Consider the following 25,813-nt stretch of genomic DNA (forward strand, 5'->3'; position numbering starts at 1 on the left):
TGGCAGATCATCACTCCCATTCCAACTCATCTCCCCATACAGCCATCCCTTTACACCCACTCACTGGCAAAAACGGCATTACAGATGGAGAGAGATAAGAGAGAGAAAAAACTGAGAGGGGGGCAGAGGGAGAATCACAAAGAAAAGACCAGGAGAGATGACACGACAACATCATTTGAAACGCGAACAAATCAAAGGGAGAGCAAAAAAAGGAAGACGGAGCCAACGTAAAATGTCAGGAATGTGTTGGTGATATGTGCTGCAAAATATCAAAGATGAATGAGAGAGAAATGTTGACACTATCAAAGACAAGTGGTTAGAGTTTAGTATTTAGGGAATGAAGAGTAGATGAACTGATGAGAGTGGAGTATGGCTTTAGTGTAAGAAGCATTGACTCAGAAATAAATGTGGGGAAACAGACACAAGTGAGAAGTGAAATGATCACTGAGGCAATGGGAGGTGAAAAAGAGAGGGAGAGACCTCAGCGAGTGAGTGAGGTGTTTCCCATTGATTTTTCTTATAGCCGAGCTCAGCGAGCGACTTTCTGTCTGCTCAGTCTATCAGTTGTGTCAGCTGGTTTGTAGGAAGGGAGACCAAAACCTGACCTCGGAGTCCTGAAGTACGCTCACAACTTCTAATTATTTCCACAGTTAAATGACTCAACATTGTGTTAACGTCCCATTGTCACTTGTCTTCGGGTGGACAGCCCCCCCTGGGGGGCACAAACCTTTTGCATAGAAAGGCATGAAAGCAAATTAATTTACTTCCATTAGTTTCTTCATTATTGTCCATGATTGGGAAGAAAAGCTCTGACGTGATACAAGAGATGTTTGCAGCTGTCACAGTGCTTAAATAATATTAATAAAACTTCAGTGGAGTTTCGAAGCCAAAGCTATATACATTTATGAGGCCTGTGGGCTGCCGAACTGTCCACGGTGTTGTCCACATTAACCTAATCATCAACCTTACAATTGACAAAGATGTAGATGAAGGTTGAAATATTATCATTCTTGCATGTTAATAATGATCATTTTTAACCAACATAACAGGCCTTACAATTTCAAATTGAAATTCTTTGACTTTTCTGCACGTACAAGGCAGAAACAGGCTGCTCTGTTTGGAAAAAGCAAAATGGAAGAGAGTGGGAACAGAATGAACGTTGTTATCATCTGAAAAAGGAACAGCTGGCACTCAAGTCAGGCTGTTGACATTCAGTTTTAAAAAGGTGTCTTATTTGTCCATCCACCTGTTGCCACTCACACTTTTCACACGCCCAGTTTTCCAGTTTCATTTCTGAGAGAAAACCAGACCGAGACAATCTTGGCATTTCCAAGGAGAAATCTGTCTTTTGTGTTAGTCACTCTGGCTGCACGTCAGCCTCCTTCAGGAGTATTTCAATTTAGATCAAATTGGCACAACAGAATGGTAACAGGAGCATGTATTGTGTTGTTGGATGAATAAAAATAGTTATCCATATAATGTTTACCCTCTGATTACTGATTTGTAGAACTGAATGGACCCAACTTCTAACCCCGTACAATTTTCCATTCATTTCACCACACACAGACAACCCTGTGAGAAGAACTCAATTTACACAGCGCACGTCACGCATACATCTGGAATCATCTGCAATATCTTGTGAGTATTGAAGAAACATGGTTACAATCAGTGCTGTCAAATCAACTGTCAGACCGTGTCCTTTTTATGCACGAGGGTATAGAAGAAAAACATTGTTCACTCAATAAAATTAAAAATGTAAAAATAAATATAGTATTTTTGAATTAATTACAAATAACATCATCAGATTCATTTAGGATTCTAGGATTACACAAAGTTACTGAATTATTTGCCTCCCTTGTAAAAGGCTAATTTTCCTCTGTACATCCACTCTTCATTCTGTCCCTCTTTCAGTGTCTCCCTCCTTCCCCGTATTAATTCTCTTCCTCAGCGGCTCTCTCCACCATCTGCTCCTCTTCTATCCTCCCACACTGTCGCTTCATCTTTCTCTACTTTCCCTTCAGCCTCTTTCCTCTCTGCTCATGCCTCTTCCTCTTCCTCTCCTCTCCTCTCCTCTTCTCAAAGCAGGATTGATAACAACAGGGTCAGATGTGGGGAGCAGAGAGCTTTCCTCACGTGTTGCATCTCCTCCCTGGCCTGCAGCCTCGGATGTCACTCCCAGCGCCTGCTGGCATGCACGCTCGCCCAGGCATGCTGGTTCAATCCTGCACCTCAATGTCTAGTAGAACTGATGGAGCAATTTCATACAAACAGTTTAGGATACATCAAAACAGCACCTCTCACTGCACGCATGCGGCACAGAATCTGCAGCTCCAGCTCAGATGTAGACACAATAAAGCACATCATCAGCTCTCGTCTCCACCCACACACCCACATACACACAGAAACCCCTCCAGAAGCATCATTCTCAAAATGCAGGCAGGCGGCTGATTATAAGACAAGAGAATTTTGTGGCAATGTGCGAGTAGCAGGAAACAGACAGAAAGGACTAACAATAATAACATTGTTCTTTCAAGGTTTACATTTCTACTCCCCGCCACGTATTTAATGCAAAATATGTTATCAATTAATCTTTTAGATAAGTTTACGAGTAAGCAACTATTACAAGATTTTCCTTGTGATACGAGGGAACATGAAGTTATGAGTACTCAACCGAGCTCCATTTTTCCACACGGCACTGTTGCCCTGTCTCGCTCACTGTCCCTTCACTTGGTCATTTTACCTGTTGCTTTATTTCTCTCTTTCCCCTGCTCTCTCTCTAGATACGAGTGAATCCGTTGTGGAACAGATTAAACCCGTATCTCGAGGCCCCACTGTAGTTTTCTGGTTACCGTTTCTTCAGTGAGGCTGGAATAAGATGCATCCTATTCTTGTGGGTCCTCCTTCCCAGATGAAGTGTGCCAATCTAAGCAGCAATACTTCTAGGCTTTGCAACTTTACATTGAAATCAGTCTAATAAGGAAATCTAACCAAATCCTAACATGTATGTCGAACAAAGGTTGTGCTACTTGCACACAATTGTACAGTTACATATGACAATGAAACACAAGAGAGAAATGGACAGAAAAAAGAGGAACACAAACATGAAAACACAATATTTTATTGCATTATTTAAAGACCTGTTTCCTCCAAAAAGCCAAAGGGAAAGGCTTCCATTCTAATTAAAACAGCAGAGTCACAGCTGAGACACAGCAGACAGATCATATGCTGCCTATAATGACATCTTTTGACTTGTGCTTGTCAAACTATGTAGTTCAGAGGCAGGTATCACAGCTGCTCATGTACACTTTCTGCTGGTTGTGCATTATTCCAGACACAAATGACAAGTGTCAAACATGTTAATTACACCTTGAGGTTAACTAAGGCCTTACAAAGTGAGCAATGACCACAGTTAAAATGATAATTATTCCTACAGTGCATCAGGTCACATCAGTGGAAATGCCTTTTTTCCACAGCTTCACCTTAGATCCCCTTTGGCTGCTCCTCTTCACCTATTAGTAAAATAAATAAAACAATGATGTTTTGTTATTTTGTGAAAAGGTCTGTTGACAAAAATAGTCAGGCTTGTTGTTAATGGAGCAGATCTTTAAGTCTCCTCGGTGTGTTTTACTGTTTCTGTGTAGCTGTCACATAATTTACCATATATGTCTGTTGTTTTTTTTTAAATGTAGAGTATTCAGGAATTTTCAAAGCATCAAATACATTATCCACCAAAAACAATCCAAGTTATTTTTTGGCCATGTATTCATTTACAATGATGCTGCCCTCAGTCTTTACTATTGGACACAATTTGTGACTGTTGTACAGACAGTGTTGGGCGGAAAGTCAGTCCATTAATACAACTCTGAATCTGTCCAGGTGCAGCTGAAACACGTATGGTTCTGTCACACTGGACGAGGTGTTGACTGCCTGGTTCAGCAATGTTCATACAGTATGCCACTGACACAACTAGCTTATGGTTATGAGCTCGCTGAGAAAGTTGACAAAATCAAAAGATATGGTTCACATAAAACAAGAAGCTCCTGACTTCAAAAAGCCTCTGTGAAACAGAACCTAGATGCAGCAAAGCAGCCCACCACACACACTGCACTGTCTTCCTGTGGCTTAAATTACATCATGGCTTTGTATTTATTGACATCACAGCAAGGAGATGCAACAATTGATAAGGTTAGTTAGAAAAAGGTCTCAACAAAGTCGGTGATGAAAAGACTTCTTTGTAATAATGTTCCAGTCACATGTCGGTCAGTGCAGTGACTTCTCTCCTATGTGACATAATGTCAAAAGCACAGCCACACTGGTCGTGTCTGCTGATCTCATCTCCCTTCCTCACTCTCCCTGCACCACTTATGCTGTTGGCAACAACGGAAATAAAGAGGGTTCTGTACATCCTGTTTTGATCAGGGAGGATTAGATGCAGAAGATAAAACTCAAGATCCCCTTGTCATTGTTAGCAGAGGAGGTGCTTTAGTGTTATCATTGGACCACTCCCAAGTCAAACACTTCTACTTTTACCGAGTTGCTCCCAACCCTGCCTTGGGACAATATTGTAAAATCCAACTTGTCAATTGAGCCACGTCTGACCACCCAACATTGAGACCGATTACTCTGGGGGTTGGGGAGTGAGGGCATCCAAATTGTAAGGGCGGCCGTGACCTCAATGGCCTCTCCCCTGGCCTTGCTTTAGTATAAAAGGAATATACATTAAGTTCACACAGGATGAGATCAGGGTTACACTAGTGACTTCAGCTGTACCAACAGACAGTTTATCAGCTCTCAGATATATGACAATGAGAAGCTGTTTGAATGTTGAGTTTATTGCGCAGAAGTTGTAAAAAAAAAAAAAAAAAAAAAAAAAAAAAGAGATGTGCAGTGACATGCAATATTTGACATGAGAAAAGAGCCACAAATGTAAATGTCAATACACTCACACTGTAAGAATATATAGACTACATAAACAGGAACCAACGACAAAAACGCATTGAAAAACAAAGCTTATTGACAAATGTCTGTAATAATCCTTCAGCAGCTGCTTGTTCCTCAAGCTGACCACTTTATTGGGCTGTTTTCTTCCAACCTGTTTGTCCTAACTCTCCCCCCTCCTTCATCATGTGGCCTAACGCTGTCATTTGTAAATACTTTGTCAACGCAGCAAAGTACAACAAAGTTTACTTCTTTCATCCATCTTTGCTAGTCCCTCCCTTTTTTCCATTTGCTAAAACCACTGTGTATATCTCTTCTGATTGAGTGTGCCTTCTTCTTTCTCTCTGCCTTGCCAAGAACGTGGCCTCTCATCAACTCTACCATGTCATCAAGCTTCTTCTCTTCATTATTATTCTCACGCTCTATTTCTGCCTGCGTTTCCCACCAAGTCCTCTCTTTACCTTTCCCATTATCTAACTCTCTAGCTGCCTCCCACCAAATAACTGTCTCATGTATTCTGCTTCTTTTTCCCAATAACTGTCTCACTACATTCCCTCTTTCTCAGCCCTCACCCCCTTCCATTTCCCTTCCCTTTTCAGGCCTTAAAAGGAAGTGGTCCCGTTCAGCTACTAGCTGCATTGTTGTTAACCCCTATTTCTCCGTTGCTTGCTTACTGGTCATTATTTCTGTTGTTTATATGTTTCTACATTGCTCAAACAAGTGCAGAAGCACACTAGTGTAATTAATACAAACAATGATTTGTCTATTTTGCTTTCTCCTTTGAAAAACAAACAAACTTAAAAAAAAAAAAAAAGTCCCAGTGACCCACACTGGACAATGGTTGTTTACCACAGTAATGGTATTAAAAGAAAAAGCACCATTAAAGCAAGGCCATGTGCAGAAAAGTTGATGCTACAAAGAGTTAAGTTTTTTCTTCTTTTCCCCCAGAGTGCATGGCATAATAATCAGCTCCTGCTATGTCAATATTGAATACAAATCCCATTTAATAAGAGCATACATATCAAACTGGAAAACAGTAACACGATAACATTATTCTAATATGCTAGTTTTTGCTGGATTAGAAAGTATACTTTAGTACCTTATATTAACATACTTCTTAGAACTAAGTGGTTAACTGCTTAGTCTGTTGTGCTTAGCAGCATTAATCAAATTACACTAATTGCACTCAAAGTGTTAGTGCACCATAGGAAAATCCCTCCCTGACCTGGGTTCATGGAAGTGCGGGGATTTTTGTTCTCTACCTTACGTCAGACAGAACAACAGTCATTGCAGTAGAGAAGCACATGTGCCTGTTATATACAGTAAATGCCACAAGGTGATGATGAACAGGTATCAGTCATTGGTCTTAATCCTTTAAATAACTAAAACAGAGTATCTGACAACCCAACCATTAATTTTCTATTATCAACACACTCTGAGTCGACCGTTCCACTGCAGCAGCAAAGTGAAACCAACGTCACTTCAGTTATCAGAGGCGGGCCTTTCCTACAGCACAAGGACAGCTCAACTGTCCTTGTGCTGCTCTCCTGTTTCTAAAATCCAGGTCACACTACGTCCACCTCATAAACATGGCCTTTTACTCTACTGCGTTGTGTTTCATTTTTCTGCTTCATCTTCAGCTGAAACCACCACCTCCCTCACTAGAGTACTTAAAGACGAGGCTGTTAAGTTCTACAGTGAGAGACTTCTCATGTTGCTCTGTTTGGGTTTCCAGAGTGAACAGAGCAATTATAAAATATAGTTCCTGCTTCTCCTGTATCACTGAAACTTTACATGTTCCTTTTTTTCACACTGACAGGCGCTAGAGGGAACTGGTGCGACTTATACTCTAATTTAAAAAGATAATATTTTAGGTTATATAAAATTATAATCCCATCAAGGAAAAAACAAAAAAAGATTATAGTCTGTTTGGGTTTAATTGTTTATTTTCTATGGTTTATTCCTTTTCAGGATTAAGCTTCAGGCCTAGCAGTAAAGGATCACCAGTCCACAACAGGGCCACCACTATAGACTCACAACAACACACACTCATACAGTCAACTTAACCTTGCCTGTTTTTGGATTGTGGAAGGCACAGTGTACCGAGACAAAACCCACACAGATCAACATTCACATGTATCAACAAAGCTTGAATCAGTGACCTTCTTGCTGTAGAAGTATAAAAAAGCACCAAAAAACCACACGTCCACGCTGTGTCATCTGTTCTGTATAGTTAATTAAAATGTATTTTCCAAAAAGGAGTAGCAGGAAGTTCAGACTGTTTTTTGTATTCTCTAAAAACCATCTTGTGGGCAACACATTTGTGGAGAGAACTAACAGGCGCTGTGGCACACTAATGATTCCTTAGTGCTTGCTTACGTCAATGCTGATGCACATTGTAATTTGAACCTGTGAAACTACTTGTGGGGTCATTTGAAACCAACCCATGTTCTGAATAGGAGGCTTTGGGCTACTTATGAAAACAGCTCATATCTGTAAAACATTGTAAGACTAGTCTAGTATGTGTAAAACACACCTTTGTTGGCGTTAGCATCATTACTCAGCTTCCACTGTTATCACCGATGGCCTGAATGATTGTAAAAGGGCATTGAGGTAAACTAGGACTGTTACCTGACAGCTGTGGAATGTGCTGCTGAGGATTTTAGATAACAAGACTACTTTTTATGACCTTTTTGTCTGATTAATTAAAACGTTCTTTGAAAAGCTGATGTTCTGGGAATTATAAGAATGACTCCAGCCTTCACATCTTATCCAGGTGTTATCCTGCAGCAGTGAGTGTGCAGCAAAATGATTTTGTTATATGTGCAGGATCATGTCAGTCAACCAGACTGACAAACCTTAGTGGTCCTAAAGACTTAGAGCTGCAGACAAACTGTTCAGTAGTTCAGTGAGCAGAACACTGCACCATACTCTCATGAAGTCAGTAACATAAACAAGAGCAATCTAGTGCCCAATTACTTGATTCTTTACAGTCACAAAGGATGTCCACTCTCTCAAGCCTGAGCCAGTGTTAAGTCTAGTAACGTTCCTGTCACTTCTCGTCTTATTACTAATGTTTTTTCTCTTGTCATCAGACAGGAATCCTAAATGTGGAAAAATAATAAAGGTTTTACAGAATCCCACATTTTTACTGCAATACAACAAGGTGTGAAAGGCAATGCAAATATACAGACACAATACGTGAAACAGAGAGGAAGGCTGTGAACTGCTGCTGACCTCCAGACTTCATTTTTTTGTTTTTATCTCATTTGCGATTAAGCAGGCCACGGCTGATTGCTGTCACTATCATCAACAATGGGCTGACAGAGCATTCAAGGCCAGCAGTCACCATGGTTACCGTGGATGTTTGAGTGTAGTGAAACATTTATGGTCTTTAAACCACACAGCATGGAAAAAAGATGAATGAATCTTTGAATCATTTTTGTGCTGTTCTGCAGTTTCGTAGCGTCCTTAATGAATGAAGGTAATAAGTAAAAAAGAAAAGGATATGTGGATTTTGGAAGTAAACTATTAACAGTTTCTACTCCCATAGTCCACATTTAATGTCCAGAGAGGAGGAGGTGGGGGAGCTTAAGTCCCCCATGAGAAGACAGTTGGAGACCTTAGTGGTAAATTAACATCAGTGGTAAGCAGGATGTTGAGTTCAATGGTCTTCAGCGTTACCTAAGCAAGTGTTTGTCCTGAAAAACAGAAAACAGGTGTCGTTCTCCTAATAAACATAACAAAATATTTATTAAAATCTAAAGACACTCTGCATGTTATTCAGGATTAAAGGCAGCATGTGATGCAGCCAGCAGCCACATGCTGCTGTTCTGTCGGTTCAGCTGACTACACAGCCTGTTTGGCAGGAAACCAACAATCCCTCTTTAGAAAAGCAAGGGCTGATCATAGTCTGGGAAACACTGTTGTTCAGTTCTACTACAACAGCTCTAACTATAACTACCATGTTTACTTGCAAACAGTGTTTGTTTTTTTTTATTCATATTTCTTTTAAAGTGTTATATACATAGACCTAGAAAAAGTGTACAATATGTATTTGTCAACCAGCCAATGTTCAACAGAGACTGTCATTTGAATGTAATAGAGATTTACAAAGAAAGTATGATTAATAATATATGACCCGCTTAAATACTGATGTAACCCAACTATTTCATATAAACAAATGACTCGCCTAATCTGACAACAATCTATCCCATTCTTCTGACCCTTATCCTAAAATCTGCTTTAAATGGACAACCATCTGCAAAGCTCCAAACAACCACATTTTGAATTAAATATCGAAGCACTCAGTGTTCTATATTTACTTGAGAAAAGACTTCAGCTTGTTGAATTCACTGGTTGCTATTACCTTTTTAAACAACTGTAGCTAATGTGTTTACTTTACTCTCCCTTTGAAGGAATTCATCTGGTCTCTGTTGCTCTTATTCAGCTCCTCCTTGTCTAATGCCTTCTTCCAATTATTTTTTTCCCTTATGTCCTACACTTCTGCCTCCTTGATAACTCTTTCTAATCCTGCCAGAGATGGTTCTGATAAACTACCCTAATAGCCCCTTCTTGCTCTGAGCCAGCCTGTCTAATAAGATTGTGCTTGCATTGAGGGAGAATCGAGGAAGACGGCAATAGGTTTGAAAGAAACTGAATAAAGCAGTGACAGGCAGACCTGTGACAAATGTAATCCTCAGATGAGTAGAATAGCAGATAAACATCCAATGAAAGTTTTTTATTTTTTTTTTTACAGTTGATTCAGGGATGGCGTTGACAAAAATACCAGCCTTGAGAGGACATAGGAAGGAGTCAGGCAGGAAGCACGTCTGTAGAGAACAAAATAGAGAACAGAGATCAGTCGTAAATGACAAAACAATAGAAGATATATAGACTGATTTGCGCAAGAGAGTATTTGGCTCTCAGTATGAAGCAGCCAGCGTGCCAGAAGTGTGAGAGTCCAAATGGTGATGATGCTTGCTGTTTAATTCTGAATGTCTTTTGCATCACAGTTACTATAAGACTTATGACAGTGTTCAGTGTCAGTAGGGGACTACAACAACACCAGGAGAGTTACACTAAAGCAGCTGCATGAAATCCACTTTCTGTACCATTCTTAGGAAAAGTAGTACACAAGAACGGAGACAAGCTCTGACCTGGGTTTTAATGCTAGATTTTCTCAGACTAATTTTCTTTTAGTAATACATCATCAAATGCAACTAAATCTTCATTCTTTCGTCCAGCTTGAGTTCATCTCTACTTTCTTGCTGTTTTGAACACATTTTCATATTAAGAGTCTCCATTAAACATTTGCCATTTTCACGGTGCTGATGCTACTAGAGATCACTAAATAAAATCACTAAATTTCTGCATCAATTAAGGGGGGCAAATAATGTTTGTAATCCTACAAGGAAAAAGGAAAGGATATAAGGTTAAAAAGTTCAATGCTCCACAGAATTTTTAAATAAAGAGGAAATTTAATAAAGCTCAGGAGTATGACATTGAACCAGTAGGCTTGAAAGTAGTCCAACCAGCAGACTGACTTTCACAGAGCTGACGTAGAAACACAAGCCAAACATGACAGTTAAATAGAGAGGATGAACAATGGGCAAAGAAACAGAGCAGCATACGAGTGCTTCTGTAAACACAGGAAGGAGTACACGAGAGGAAACACACATTTTATCTTAGTGCAGAAAGAAAGACAAATGAGACGTGACAAAGGTATTTGGAGAAAAAAGACCGTGTTAAAACAAAGTCTGGCTGAGGAGTAAAGCCCCTGGAACTTAAGGCTGTGAGATTGGGTGTATTAGATTTGCCTGCATGCTCCAGGCAAAGTGGACACACGCAGTAGACTGCTAATCAGGTCACCTGTTGCACAAGTACTTGCCACAGATTCTCTCACATACGCACACACACACAAAAAAACACAAATACTGACTCAAGTATATCTGTTTGGACTGCAAGATTAACAAATCAAACAGTTGCTACAGACCAACCGTGGTCTGTGTGTGAAGTGTACACAGCTGGAAGCAGAGAACAGGAAAGAAAAATTAAACAATGGAGATTTGATGATATACTAATCCAATGAATCTTTTTTTACACAATTTCAAGTTGTTTTTACAGACAGCACTCTACACTGCAAAAAAAAGAAAAGAAAAAAAAAAGTATTTTTTAAAATATTTTCTGGATCTGAATTTTGAATATATTCTGGCAAAAGAGATGCAATTTTAAATTTGTACTCAGCCTAAAATTAGAGAAAAATATTTAGCAGCTTTAACACAGCAAATTTAAGTAATTTATTAAGTCATTTTCCATCACTGAGCACAGGGAATATGAAGCAGCTATAAGCACAGCAGTGGCAGCTAGCAAAGGCATAAAATGAAGGCATAAAACAGAGTGTGGATGTTTTCACTCAACATGCAAGTGAAAAGTTAATCCCTGTGTTTTCAGTACAAGAATAAAATACTTTGAAGCTTTGACATTATAGTTTTCTTCATACCTTTAGGCTACAGCAGTGGTCAGGCACTAGCACATGATGTTTTAGCCATACTGACCTATGATTTTCCCCCTCATTGATCAATGCCTCAACACAAGTCAACACAGGAATTCATTATATTATGTCATGGATGTCATGTGTTTAAGCCACATCATCACCATGAAAACCTCCGTTGGTATCCAGAACTGACAACAGTCCTTGTGTGCAACAAACACCTACAGTATGATGAAGTGATGAAATGGTTAAAAACTCATCACTTACGATGTAAAGGAAAGGAGGACGGTCAGCTTCTACCAAGCTGGAATTTAAACAGTGAAATCTGAAGTGATCTGTTTGCCTTCAAAAATGCAGATACAAAGCGTTACCGCAAATATGCAAAACGCAAACACACAGGCACAATAACACACAAACACAGAGCTGGTTTGTGTATGAACACTGAACCAGAAGTTTCAATATTAACTCATAGGTCAACAGCAATTAAAAAAATGTTGTTTCATTCTGTTGCAGACTTCTAAACATTACCTGTGTTGTGTAGATCATGTGGGTTTAAAAAAACACCTCTGCCTAGCATTTAATAACAACAGCTCATTGAGAAAACACTGTGCAAAATATGAAACACACCATTCACAAAATAACAGCCTTTGGCTCCACAGTGATAAAGGACACGCTGTTCTCAATCACACAGAGAAGAGCTGAGCAGTGAAACAGCCTACACTTTTCTGTCAGTTTGTCAAACACGGAACATCAGAGCATCTGCTGAAAATGACACCGAATGTATGGCAAACAGAATGGAGTTATAGGGCCAGATAACACACTCACTGCACAGTGTTCCATCTTTGCACAGGCAGAAAATGTTCCCAAATGAATCCCTTTTCTAACTAATTGCCTATTTTAAATCTGAGAGTCATCAGATTCCAGCATCATACATTACTTAAATAGTCCTCAATGATGGTATGTTGTGTCACAATTTAGAGTAATAAAAGAAATAGCTGAAAAAATACGGAGATTTTTAATTCCACTGTTCTGACGAAACTGATTGAAATGGAGGAGACAAGAAGGAAAGTAGTCTGCTCCATTTTAATCAGGGATTTATCAGTGACGTTTACATTGATGCAGTCTAGAGGCAGGATCCAAGGAAATGGGGTGAAACAAATAAATACAAATGGTGTAAATAATAATAATGGTATCGAGATCCTTGGGAGAGACGAGGCAGATACTTGTGTTAAGGATTAGGTATCAACCAAAATCCATCTTAACAAAGACATTTCATTTCATGAGAAATTCACAATAACACTCAATAATCATACTAACACTGTACTTTCTGGAAATTAGCAAATTGCCCTGGAAGCCCACAATCTTACAATGAAAGCAAAGTATTACAAAAAAAACAGACTATCGCTGCAATCTCAAATTCTCCCTTTGAACATTATTTCTGAGTACAAACAAGGCATTTATGCAAATGTATTGACACACAATGAATGAATTTGGTGAATATATAATAGTGACATTTTTTTGCCTAAACATTCATTCACTCCAAATAAGCGATCATCATGTACAGACACTTCCCACCACTCTTGTCCAACACAACAGCTGATGATCATGACACCAAAGCATCTACTTACGTTCAAAGTCGGAATCGTCGTCTTCGTCATCGTCTCCATTCGACTCTGTTTGCATTGGCTCTCCATCAAACATCACTCCCTTCCCCATCTTTCCTCCAGCACCGGCCCCATCCTGACTTCTTGTTTCCCGCAAACGGGTAAAGTACTGTACAGCAAAATCCACCAGGTCTGACGGCCTTTGTCGGAGCACTTCCACAGTGTAACCCTGCAGCAATTCTGTCAACCCCACCGGTATCTCAATACTCATGGCTGTGTGTGGCTCGGTGGCGGTGTTTGCGATCAATCTGAGAAATAAAAGCAATATGTCAATATTGCTTTAGACATAAGAAATTCCTCTTTTACTATACAGACCACATTTCCAGAAAGTTAGGCAGCTCCACTTTAAAAAAAAAAAGCAATGTTCATGTGTTTACCAAGATATAAAAGATAGTTTCTTTCTTTAAAAAGTATATAAGCCTTACTCTCACTGATGAAAGAGGCAGTCAAGGTCTTAAGGCCAAGCTTCAATTTCTGGGATGACACAGATTTAGGTGTAAGTGAATTACAGAATTACAGATGTGTGTGTCTATATATAATAATGAGTGGCAACTGTCCCAAGCCATGTGTTGACAGGCTGTACCAGTTACAGTCTCGACTCTGACTTCTACTTTGCCAGTACACTGTGTACCTGTGTGTGACCGGACTGATGATGACAGATTGGCACGACAACAGAGATGCACCGGGGAGGCCTGGTCAATTAATACAAGTACGAGTATCAAATTGGACTGATGAATTACAGTTTAATTTTTTTATAACGATTCCAATAAATTAATCAAAACAATCATGTAATCTAAACAACAATGTGAAGAAACTAAGTCGCGCAGCGCTGTTGGATGTTGTATTATTGTGGTAAACATTTTCATTTAATTTCGAAGTCAAGAGTTGCTGAGTACCATGGTCTTCAGCGTCAGCCACTTTATCCCAGAGTACAAGCAGTGGCAGGCTCCTAAACCACGACTGCACACAGCAGATACTGATATGGACATTATATTTTCTATGCTGGGGACCGATAAACCCATGGCTTCCCCCGAGTGTCAGCAACATCGCTGCTTAAAAGCATCGTCACCAACTAAGCTGTCAACTTATGTGGGTGGCCGGCCGGCTCAAGCTAGTTAGCAACTCAGCTAATTAGCTAATCCTGCTGTCAAGCAAACTATTTACGAATATTGAAGAGTGACGAGTGAACAGTACCTGGACTTGTCTGTTCTATCGGTACCTTACAAAATATGACTGCAACAAAATACTAGTCAAGAGCTGCCTTACTTTCCACACAGCTGATATAAGCTAACTCGCTAGCTCTTAGGATGCATTACCGGTTAGCAGTGGCTGCAGGGGACAAATAAGCATCGGATAAACGGTGTCATGTAATCGTAGCAAAGTGCACAGCCAACGTTAAGTCGTATGCGTTCAGCTAACTTAACGTTGAGTTACTTACGTGCGATTTAAATCTCGCCGGCTGAACTAGCCAGTCCCCTCCGTCTCGGTGTCTTCCTCGTTATCCCTTATTCTGCCGCTTATTTCAGTTTGTCAGATCGTAGTCCAACACAGAATATACACACGATCTCGACAATTTACGTTAGCGTCACTTGGCTAACGGTCATACGACTACTAGCTGTTGCTGCCAGTTAGATGTAAATGTGTCAAACGATGCAGAAGAACTTAAAAGACAGAGGGGAAGGGAAAAAAAGAAGGGGACTCTGTAGCTTCTCTCAACGTGAACGCACTCGACGAGGGTGGGACTCGCTGTGGTAGCTGGGCTTAACTGACAGGCTCACTTGCTAAACACCTAATAGCAACTCTTGCCTGCTTTCCACTACGGAAACGTCTGCTTGGCCACCAGTGAATCCAGCAGTGCTGTCAGTAACACGACGTAAGTCACCCTCGGTTGGTTTAAACGGTGCTCTACCACTTCAATCGAAACACCCAGAAAGTGTTATTTACCGGGAATACCGAGTGAACCGCCTATGAGTTAGAATACTACAAATAATATGACTTTAAACTGGAACAAAAAAAACGCCTTTAAATTATCTTAAAGATGTATCCTGCTACATATGACATGCTTAACAATTTGTTACGCTCGAATGAATCTCTGTCAAAGGCAAACCTTTGAAGGCGTGCTTTAATGGCAGAGAAGGCGCTTGACATTGACTGACAGGACTCTTGACGAATTAAAATACAGGGTTTCAATATTATGTGAAAGGAGGCGAAAACATATGCAGAGGTTTATAAATGGAGCGAAATAGCCACACCCACTGAAGTGAGCTTGTCAGTTGGATGGAAACCAGTAATCCAGCGTTGGCTTTCATATATTTTTTGAACATTTGTTTAGGTTGTTGTTTATGTTTAAAGCAATGCTTTTAAAGCTAAGCGTTCGCATTTTTTTTCAGGAGCATGTTCCAATTCCTTGCAACCGTCCATTCATCAATCAACCTCCATCTACTCCTTAAATCCTGATCTGAATTATTAATTTTCTTAAAACATTTGAAGACTTTATATCTGCAGCCACAGTACATCGTAATATATAGTATATTATATTCTTTGGGATTTTTTTTCCATGGAAAGAAACCCAAAAGTAAAGCAGCGTCAAGAGTGGCTATATGTAAAAGCTTCTCTCTTCCATTTCCATTCCTGTGCTGTCACAGAGGTAAAGCCGTTGCCAAGGCTACAGCAGCCTGATTTAATTCATCCAACCCCTTTCTGATTGGTCTAGGTGTTTAAACAAAACAGACAAAACATAGACCTTATGCCCCCCCTGCTGGACGAATGAGCAATAGTCACAACAGAAAAATCCAGTTTAACAAATGAAAAAAAAATTCTTTAAAAAAAAAAACAGCAAATAAAAAAAGTACACCAAGCAGGTAAATAATGAAGAACAACCCATTCATTAGATTGTGACGTGTGGTCCACTGTCCTTAGCAATAATTGCTGCTATCAGTTAGTGTATGTGATCAGCAAGTAATGTTATTTGCTGAAGACAATCGGGGAGAGGCATTTTCTGAAAGGAAAACAAGCGTGTCACTGCAACCCCCTGACTGGATGGGGCAAATGATTCACATGTTCAGTATGTTGGTCTTTCCCTGAAGTGAGATTAACTACTAATATGCAGCAATGCCAAAAAATAAATAAATAAATAAAATTAGCCTACATTCTCAGGGGAATTTTCATGTAAAAAAGAACAACACACACACATACACACATCCCTGCTGCAAGAGGGGTTTTATATAAACGAGACATTTGCTGGTATATAGTGTAACACTGCCATCTAGTGGCTATGTTTTGTTTACATTGATCCTGTACATTTTTTGACCTTTGAGAAGAGTTGCTTTATTTCTACATCTTCCCTCTGTATAATTAAACTGACCTTTAATAATAATTTATATTATAGCAGAACAAGAAGATGTAAAAGATTGTCACGTGGACTACAATTTGAACAGTCATGTAGTTTATTCTGTCAGGGAGTAATGACAATATCACTCTTGTAACAAGCAGTTCATCATTATTACTTCCATTTTAATGTTATTATATACAATATTTTTTACACAAGATCACACTGTATTTGTTATTCATAATATTTCATTGCTCATATTATGTCTGTTTTTCTCTTATTTCTCTTATCAAAATTTTGACACATAAGGGGTCAAAATATAACACCTGCTTTAATGTCAGTATTTTATTTATGGTATTTCCAGTCTCTCTTTGAATTAAACATTCAAAAAACAAAAAAGATAAAATGTTAAAAAATGTAAGCCTTACCATTGTCTCACTGTAAATTTTAAGATTTCTTTCTTTTTGCATTTGATTGTTTCTTTGAAAATAAATACGTTACTAATGACAAATTGAAACTTTTACATTGACTAAAACGTTTGAAAATCACCCTTCTCTTTGCAAAAACTTCTTGTCAAAACAATTTGAAATAACGAAAGACATTTATTTAATACAACATTAACAATAAAGGACAGTCAAAGTCATATCTATATCTGGTGTTAATTGATAGGAAATGCTGCAAAAACCACAGAGAAAAGTGTTTCTGCAAAACGTGCGCAAGTCAATAAATCACAAATTATAAACAAACATACTTTTAACCCAAACATGCTCAGACCATTGATTTAGAAACACAAACAGACACACAAAAACAACAGTGATATGTAATACACAGATCCAGTCACAGCCACCATCCTGCGTACACAAATTCTCATAAAATCAGGTCCCGACACACGAATAAGGCACAAACAACATTTAACAGAAATATGTAATTCAATATTTGTAATATTAAATTTGTTCCTCAACTGAAATGGTGTGAATCAGAGCCTGTTTTTAAAATAAAGCTGCTGTAGGGACACCTGAAAACTGTCATTTAGTCTTTAAACATAATGTGTATTGACTAAACCAACATGTACACCCTGATAACCTGCAGCAAAAAAAAAAAAAAAAAGAATTAAAAACTGATGTTATCCATACATTCATTGTTCTAGTACAAACAAGTTTTTACTTCAACAGCCAAATGCACAGTAGTAACATACATTTTTCTGTCTGTAAATCCTCAAATCAGAAACATTTTTTTCAGGGGGATGACAGATATAAAATGAATACAGACTCATACCATTTTACTTCTTAGAAATTGTTAACAGCTCAAAAAAAATAAAGACACGCGGGCCTGGTTTACGGTATCAAAGTGCCTCAGTAGCCTATAGTCCATATTAATTCCTATAAATACTCTGAACAAGATAAATAAAATATTTCACATATACAGTATTTCCATCGTGTCAGTAGCAATGCTGTGGTATTGTTACAAGTGTGTTCAAGCAGTACAACAACTAAAAAGAAACCAGACCACAAGGTTGATTAAAAGTTGTTATCAAAGTTTGTTTAAACCCTTTGCTTTTTTAAAAATTTATTGTAGCATTGTGGACAGGACTGTTAACCTCTGACCTTAGAACTGTAACGGCGCTTAATTCAGAAACAGTCACAAAGTCAAAATTACAAAATCAGACGAGGAAATTACCTAAAGCACTTTTTAAAAAACGAAGAAGGAAAAAAAAACTTAGATTCAATTAGACTCAGTGGTTTGCTGCCCTTCATTTTCCTCGGTTTAAGTCAATAAAGTAATCCTGTCCTAGATATACTGACAAAGAATCTGCACATGGCTTCAAATCATCATGCACATGAACAATAATAATAAAACTATAATTTCATGCTGTCAGGAAATGTGAAAATATGGCTTTACATGATGGGTAACTTGTTCTCACCTTTGAGGCAGGTGAAGAGTGAAATAAAAAAAATAAATAAATTGGGCCAGAATGGATGCGATAAAACAGAAAAAGGAGTAAAAAAATTGTTTGACAGGAAATGGTCAAGCAGCCCTTAGAAGAGCAGCAGCTGCCGCTGTTCACGCACAACCATTAACTAATACACCGTCTCCACAGGTTTATACCTAGAAATGCTGCTGCCATAGTTACGGACAGTCACTCTCCTGTCTGTTAATCACTCTCTTCTCCTCTCTCTCCTCCTCCACCGCCTCCAGACCTCAGTGTGGAGCAGTCGTTCAGTCTGACAGGTGGGATTACTGAGCTCCTGTGAGGTTAAGTCTCCCACAGAGCAGACAGAATACCGTAAGGAAAATGAAAAACAAGTGGGACGGCGTCGCTGTGTCTGCTGTGTGTGTGTCTGTGAGGAATCGTTTACATCTCCATCTGTGCTGCACCTGATCTGTCAATCTGTCTGACGAGCGAGAGCAGCGTCTTCATACGGTAACTGCTGCTTTTGTAACGGGATGCTGTGATTCTGACAGTCCCAGTGAGCAGAACTGTTCACGGCACAGAATGGCCCGTTCACTGGACCCACTGATGGAGTACAACTTTGAACTTTGATTTTGAATCCCAGACCCCAGCAGCTAGCTGACCCCAGCTCTGCAATGTTAATGAAGAAAACTAATCTGACCCAAATAAGAGACTTTCTGTGTCGGTGGCATACATTGCCCAAAGTCCCCTCAGCCCCCCCACAGACAAAATGTAGGTCATTGAAGAGCTTTTAAAGGGGCCGAATAAACTCCAGGCTGAGCTGGATTAAAGTGGCCCTAATCTGCAATGCTATTTGCTAAAAAATCCAAATTAATCTCAACAAAAAGGTCAAGCCAAGCACAACAGCTTTAAGCTAACGCTAGCATCAATGGTCTAAAATGTAGTAAAACACAGTTATGATACTAAGTCTCCACAGCCAACTTTCTGACCAAAATTATCTTTTAAATAAAAAAAGAGAACATTTATGAATATAATTTAGTTTTGTTAACTCTAAACTATTTATGGGCCTGAATCCTCTAGTTGAGACCACATAATATTTGCATTTCTACAAATGACCTCATTTCACTTATACACCTTCATAACATCACTTTTATTTTCACTTCTGAACAATATTTCAAGCTGAGCCTTTTCCAAACTAAGGTCACGTGTTTCCTGTTTAACTAGATGGCGCTAAATTCCCAAACAGAAACATCCATTAAGGATGGCAGTTTGACCTTTTGCTGCTCTGATGGTCATGGACAGGAGTGAACTCAGCAGACAGTAAATGCTTGACTCATTAGCAGCACAAAGGCCTCAGTGATGGACCAAACCATGAGCAATCCACAGGACAACAGACAAAAAGGACCAGAGACTGATGGACACAGCTGAGGGACAGAGAGGACAGAGGGACCAAGTCAGTTACAGACTGAAAATAGACTGCCTCTGTGGACACTGTGAGAGGAACTGAAACTCTCACTGAATCAATAGCACATGTCGGCTGTCATGCAGGATCAACCACGACCGTCAGAATCTATTGTCACGTTCCCAGGCTACAGAAACAAAACCTCATGACCTGTGCTGCGAGTGAAGAGGAAAACTTCAGCATGCACTATAATCCATGCTAATTACAGTCATCTGGAAAACACACAGTGAGTCTGTGTAGCTTATAATTATCAGCTTTTCAGCGTTTCTTTTATTGCTGTGGTTGAAAAAAGAGACCATTTGAAGCCAGTTCTGAATCACTGTTAGCTTATCTTCCCGTTGTTAGTGAGATTCAGTGGTTCGTTTGCCCCGTTCCTGATGCTGGGATACAACACGCCCCACAGTAAGGCTGCATGAAGAGGCCCAGGAAAAACACTGAGAGGCCGTTAGTTTGTGAAGTTAGTGAACATCTGAGGGGGACAAATCACGCCAGTGATTTTAAAAAATCCTGATTAAATTTGGGGAAAAAAATAAAAAAATAAAGATGACACATCCAACCAGAGTTAAAATAAATCTATAAACAGGAATTAGAAAACCTTTAACAAATCCAGTCAAGCCTCTTTCTGCCTTTTTCACAGCTTCACTGATGGCTGTCCACCTCTTATATATATATATGCTCTACTGTTGATAAACGTAAGTGTCCTGAGGTGTGGATATTCCATTTCAACAAGTTTGAGTATTTCCATTAAAAAAAATCCAGAATCTTGGCAAACATTTGCTTCTTCCTGGTGCCAGTTTAAACTTGACCATTTCCCTCCATTAGTGTTGTGATTAGGTGCAAACAGTTCTGGAACTTTTCTCTCTTCTGTAATAGCTGTGTTTTGACTGTGTCCTTGTTCTGTGGGAGCAGCTGGATCCCACTGTGTAATGACTTTAGCAGAAACTGATTAAATACTAAATGAACAGCAGTTTTCCCAGCTGTACTGCAGCCCGACTCTAATGAAGTTACCGTTTCAACACGGATCACTGAGCTCAATGGTCACTTTTGAAGGTCAAAGGCCACAGAGGAGGAGGAGGGAACCTCTACACGTTTGACCTTTTGACCTTTCCCACTCAAAGAGAGGTAGGGAGAGAGGGACGGCAAACAGTTCTACTCATTTAGTTTGTCGTCACTGAATTCAGTCAATGATCTAAGAGGCCATTGTGTTCGTTTAAATCAGTCCAAAACTCCTGACATCTGGTGAATATTGACCCTAATTAGATAAAAACAGGAATGTTTATATTTGTTGTTTTTGTACAAACAGAAATATTAGTTTTTATATTATTTTAAATCCAACACGCATAAGGAATAAATCACAAAACACTAATGTTTTCTATTGTTACGAGCTCTGTGAAGACAGTGCTGCAGTTTCAGAAGGTAGATGATCAACCTTCAACCAGGGGTTAACCTGTATCCTGACCTTTGACCTGTCTGTGAATGCTGGATCCAGTCAAAGGAAACAAATTTAAAACCGTCCTCATTATTGCACTTAGGATTAGACTCTAAACTTCACTTCAGAGACCATGAGAGGAATGATCAAGACAGGGAATCGGACAATCAGTTAAAAATGCTCCACAGACCAACTGCACTGCTGTGGAGTATCTACAAGAAAAAAAAAAGGTAAAACGTTTTAAAGTTACAATTAAAAATGGGTTCCTGTCCTGGAAACACTGGGCCGATGGACAGGCGGCCTACAGCAGAGGTGGAATAATCGAACTAATGTGGCCAGAGTCAGAACAGTTAGAGTCTGTTAAAAGCTTAGAATGAAAAATCCACATTTACAGTCAAAGAGCCAGGTTGTTGTGGTAGTGGTTAGTTCAGGGGCAGGTGCTCTGTGATCCAGGCCGACACTTCCTTCAGCACGGACTGGGCCACGTCGGGCAGGTCCAGATGGAGGGCGTGGTAGCCTCCCTCATAGATCTGAAACAAGGACAAAGTGTTAGTGTTGAACCCACCATGTTCCTGTACTGTCACCTGACTGACCAGGTCAGTGACTCCTGATGATGAAGGAGGTCATGGGAACAGTCATTCTTCCCTTTTTTGACTTCTTTCATAGATAACTTCTCACTTTTAGTTGGATGAATAGCAGGGAAATAGTTGTGTCTGTTTTATAGGTGGTATTTACTGTACTTCCTGTTGTTCCACGTGCTTCTGTCTTGAGAGAAGGCTAATAATATATGATAATTTGTGCCTTTTATTTTATACATATATAAATATATATGACTGTGTGTGTGTGTGTGTGTGTGTATAAACACAAATTATTATTATTAATATATCCACAGCTACTGTGTTGTTCTTACACAACAATCATCAGTGATGTGACTTACTACAGTGGTTCTCAAACTGTGGTAGAGCGCTCTCTAGTGGTATGCAGGGAAAATTCATATTTTCACATTTACATTTTCAATTGAATAAATCTGAAACATACCATGCACAATTAATACAACATTTAAACATAAATATCTTTCTAAACCTCTCTCCTGTGGTGGAAGCTAACAGTGAAGGCCTACGCTGCTGTATTCTAATGTTGGTCATCATGGTGGTACTCAGAGAGATCAGTGATTTCTCAGCTGGTACAGAGTAAGTTTGAGAACCACTGACTTACTATATTAATTCTAATTATTATAAACAAACATATATAAAAAAGAGTTCTATGCATGAAGAAGTCAGTCTGTAAATATAGTATGAAATGACTGCACTTTGTCAAGTAGAGTTTCTACCAGACTTGATTCTCCTCCTCACTAAGTGCAGGACACCTTCAGTCGGACACAGATCTGGACTGCAGGCAGGCCGGTCAAATCAGCCATGCTGTCAAATAAGGCCTGGCCTTTTTAAGGAAATCTATTCTGCTGTTTCTTTAAGTGACGTAACATCAATTCAGTATAAAAATCATATGAAAACATAAATGGAGTGATTTCACCTTTAAGGACAAGGAACTGATCCAAGTGCAACACTTTGGTTTCTGATGAACAGATATATTTTTAGCCAAATAACGTCCCACCTTGATCTTCTTGTCTGGACTTGGAGCCTTGTCAAACATGATCTTAGAACCTCTGATGTCACAGAGTTTGTCGGCGTCACCGTGCAGGAGAAAGAACGGCCAGCTGATGGTCGGGATTTCCTTCTCTATGCGAGCCGCAGCCCCCATCAGCTGCCACCCGAACGACACCCTGACCCCACCGTGGTGGTTCAGGTCGTCTGCGTCATAGGCCTCCACCTGTCGGAGGACATGGACCAAAGTAATCACCACACAGTTTACTGTAAACTCTTATTCCACGATTATTAGTGTTAGTGTTTTTACAGTGTCATCACGCACGTTTACAGTGGTTGACACTGCACGTTACATCAGCGAGAACGATAAAGACGCTGACTGTCAACACAAGTGACTGAGTTTGGATGATGAAGCACCACAGAAGAGAAGGCACTTCATCGTGTTGTATCAATATATATGACCATCTTTTTTGTTGTGTATAAAGCCCATAAATAGGTCACACTCCCACACTTACAGACTATATTTATGTTGTGACTCTGATCCAGCAGAAACAGCTCCTCTCTCCCAGAACACACTTTGAATCACAACATGACTAAGATCCAAAAAGGCCACAGCGTGACCTGCTCTGCTGCACACACACACACACACACACACACACAGATCACATCACAACATTTTTCATCAGAAAAACTGATGAGCTGCAGATCGTCTCGTCTAAACCTTTGTCCATTAACCTGAAATACTGATTTACTCACTCATCATACTATCATCATCACCATTAATATAAACATAATAAATCTAGGTTTAACTGATGTGGAGCTGACAGTACAACTAACCTTCTAATTCGTTGTATTACAGTAGGTGAGAACAATGCATTCAGTTTAACGTATCAGACAGAGACGGCCTGGTGGTGATCTCAACAGTATTTTTTTTTCACTCACTTCATTGAATAACAACATTCTCTGTAAAAGTTCATTTTAAAAAATCACCACAGATAATTTACTGCAGTGGTCCCCAAAGTGGGGGGCAGGTCCCACCAAAATACTGTAAACCTGTGTTCTGGTACTGTTCTGAGGAACAAAGTCTCTCCTCAGCACGTTGTCCAAACCATGTCCACTTTGACATGTAACATTTTTGAATTGTAAAAAAAAAAAAAAGTGGGTCCAGTGAACAACACAACGTGGGAAAAAAACCCCACACACTGAGCTCACCTGCTTTAGTCATTACAAAAACAACACAATAGGACAAGTTTGACACACGCACGTACACACACACACACACACACACACACGCTTGGCAAGCAGACAAAAGCTGCAGTTTGGAAACGAGTCAAAGTGTCTCTCACATGTTGGCTTCTCATCCAAACAAACCTCACACGCATACTGTACAGTACACACCCAAACATTTACATCCATACAGACCTCAACCCTGTCTCTTACCTTTGACTTGTCCCGGGAAACCCATTTGGAATTGATGCTGCCCAGAGGGAGTCTGGGCAGCACGTGGTTCAGGACCTTAGCCAGAAAAACCTGACGATGGGAGAGAAAACAGTTTATTTCCTTAATTAAGATGACATATTCATGTTGAAAAACAGTACAAACACTGACTTTTTGCCACAGACATGAAAGTACACAGACTAGTATTTGGAAAAGTAAAACACTGTAATGATTGTTTTGCAGATCATCTTTCATTCCTACTTTGAACGGCGTTGCAGATTCTGGGTTCATTTTGATCATCGGTGCGATCAGAACCACGCCAGCAAAATCACTGGGCCTTTCACAGGCTGTGAGGATGGCCACGGCGCCGCCCTGTGGTGAGAAAAAACATGAAACGTTAAATTATTTGTTTACAGAGTACTCTTTACAGTGCTGTTTATGTCTGACCAAACACCAGGAGAATGAGTCCACTAACCAAAACAACTATCGGTACTGGGAACTACCTTTGAATGGGTGTGCCACACCGACTGCCACTAGAGGGCATCGGAGCTACTTATACTCTGGAGCGACTTATAGTCCAGAAAAATACTTTGTTTGTTTCCAGATCTTCCAGGATCAAAACTTGGTTTCATTAATTTCGTTGCAGTTAAAGATTGGTTGCACTGATGTTCACAGCAGGATCGGCCCAGACAAGGACTATAAGCAGAACATGTCTTCAGTGTGGGGACACTTTAAAATGCACACTTATTCAAGTAACTGTTTAAATCATGGAGAAGTTTTTGTTCGTTTCTTCAAAGCAAATGTGAAGTTGTCTTTATCGTCGATGTAATGCAGTGAAGCTGACATTCATTAGGAGACAGGAAGTGATTTCCTTTACACTCCACAGGGGGGGGTCCTTGAAAAGTAGGTGAAAGGTTACGATGCGAGGAGCAGTGGGAAACTTCTCAGAGGTCAAGACAAACATAAAACAATCCATCTTTTGTTCAGACCGCCTGGATGTCCAGCCTGTTCTTTTGTTGCTGAGGTTCCACGCACGCATCCCAGAGAAATGCAGCCGCGCAGCTCGTGGGCCAACGGGCCGCACATTTACAGCAGCGCAACGGTGGCACTCAGCCACACCTTAAGATAAACTTTGATATTTGTATTGTAAATTAAATTCCAGAATGTCAGGTCATGACATATAGATGCAGAGTGACAGCCAAGAACAAATGAGCGTCTGGAAAAAGTTACGCAGGTGGAAACCAACACACATGCATGTAAAGCAAGCACATTGCCAACAGCTTTTCCTCTGGGTTTCTACGGCTGAATACAACTTGTGTACTTTTTTGACACACTAATTGGCTCTAACTCTTCTTTACGTGCAGCTTCTTTAGCACTTTCATGAATATTCATTAGTCTGGGGCCAACGATGGGCTGGTTGCTCCAAGAGAGGCACTGGGTTTACAAGGACAAAACTTTTCTCAACAGAATACCCCAAGACACACACTTTGGTTTGTGTGAATTTGGCCACAAAAGTCAAAAACTAAAATCCACCTCCATGACTCAACAA

The 25,813-nt window shown here is 39.8% G+C and overlaps 2 protein-coding genes across 4 annotated transcripts in view; both read right to left on the reverse strand.

Moving 5' to 3' along the window:
* Positions 1-15,192, reverse strand: part of prkar2aa (protein kinase, cAMP-dependent, regulatory, type II, alpha A) — a 29,999-nt gene extending 14,807 nt beyond the window's left edge. The window contains exons 1-2 of the mRNA XM_008318729.3: positions 14,534-15,192; positions 13,060-13,343 (exon numbers count right to left, since the gene is read on the reverse strand). Of these exons, the coding sequence (XP_008316951.1) occupies positions 13,060-13,306 (247 nt within the window). The 5' untranslated portion in view covers positions 13,307-13,343; positions 14,534-15,192. The remainder of the gene's footprint in view (positions 1-13,059; positions 13,344-14,533) is intronic.
* A 1,331-nt stretch (positions 15,193-16,523) lies between these two features.
* mgll (monoglyceride lipase) overlaps positions 16,524-25,813 on the reverse strand; it is a 30,749-nt gene continuing 21,459 nt past the window's right edge. For all 3 annotated transcript variants that reach the window (XM_008318732.3, XM_008318731.3, XM_008318730.3), the window contains 4 exons: positions 24,526-24,636; positions 24,268-24,357; positions 22,838-23,053; positions 16,524-21,756 (listed from right to left, as the gene is read on the reverse strand). In XM_008318732.3, the coding sequence (XP_008316954.1) occupies positions 21,649-21,756; positions 22,838-23,053; positions 24,268-24,357; positions 24,526-24,636 (525 nt within the window). In that variant the 3' untranslated portion in view covers positions 16,524-21,648. The remainder of the gene's footprint in view (positions 21,757-22,837; positions 23,054-24,267; positions 24,358-24,525; positions 24,637-25,813) is intronic.

Source organism: Cynoglossus semilaevis, chromosome 10 (assembly GCF_000523025.1).
Source record: "Cynoglossus semilaevis isolate Cse_v1.0 chromosome 10, Cse_v1.0, whole genome shotgun sequence".
NCBI classification, from domain to species: Eukaryota; Metazoa; Chordata; class Actinopteri; order Pleuronectiformes; family Cynoglossidae; genus Cynoglossus; species Cynoglossus semilaevis.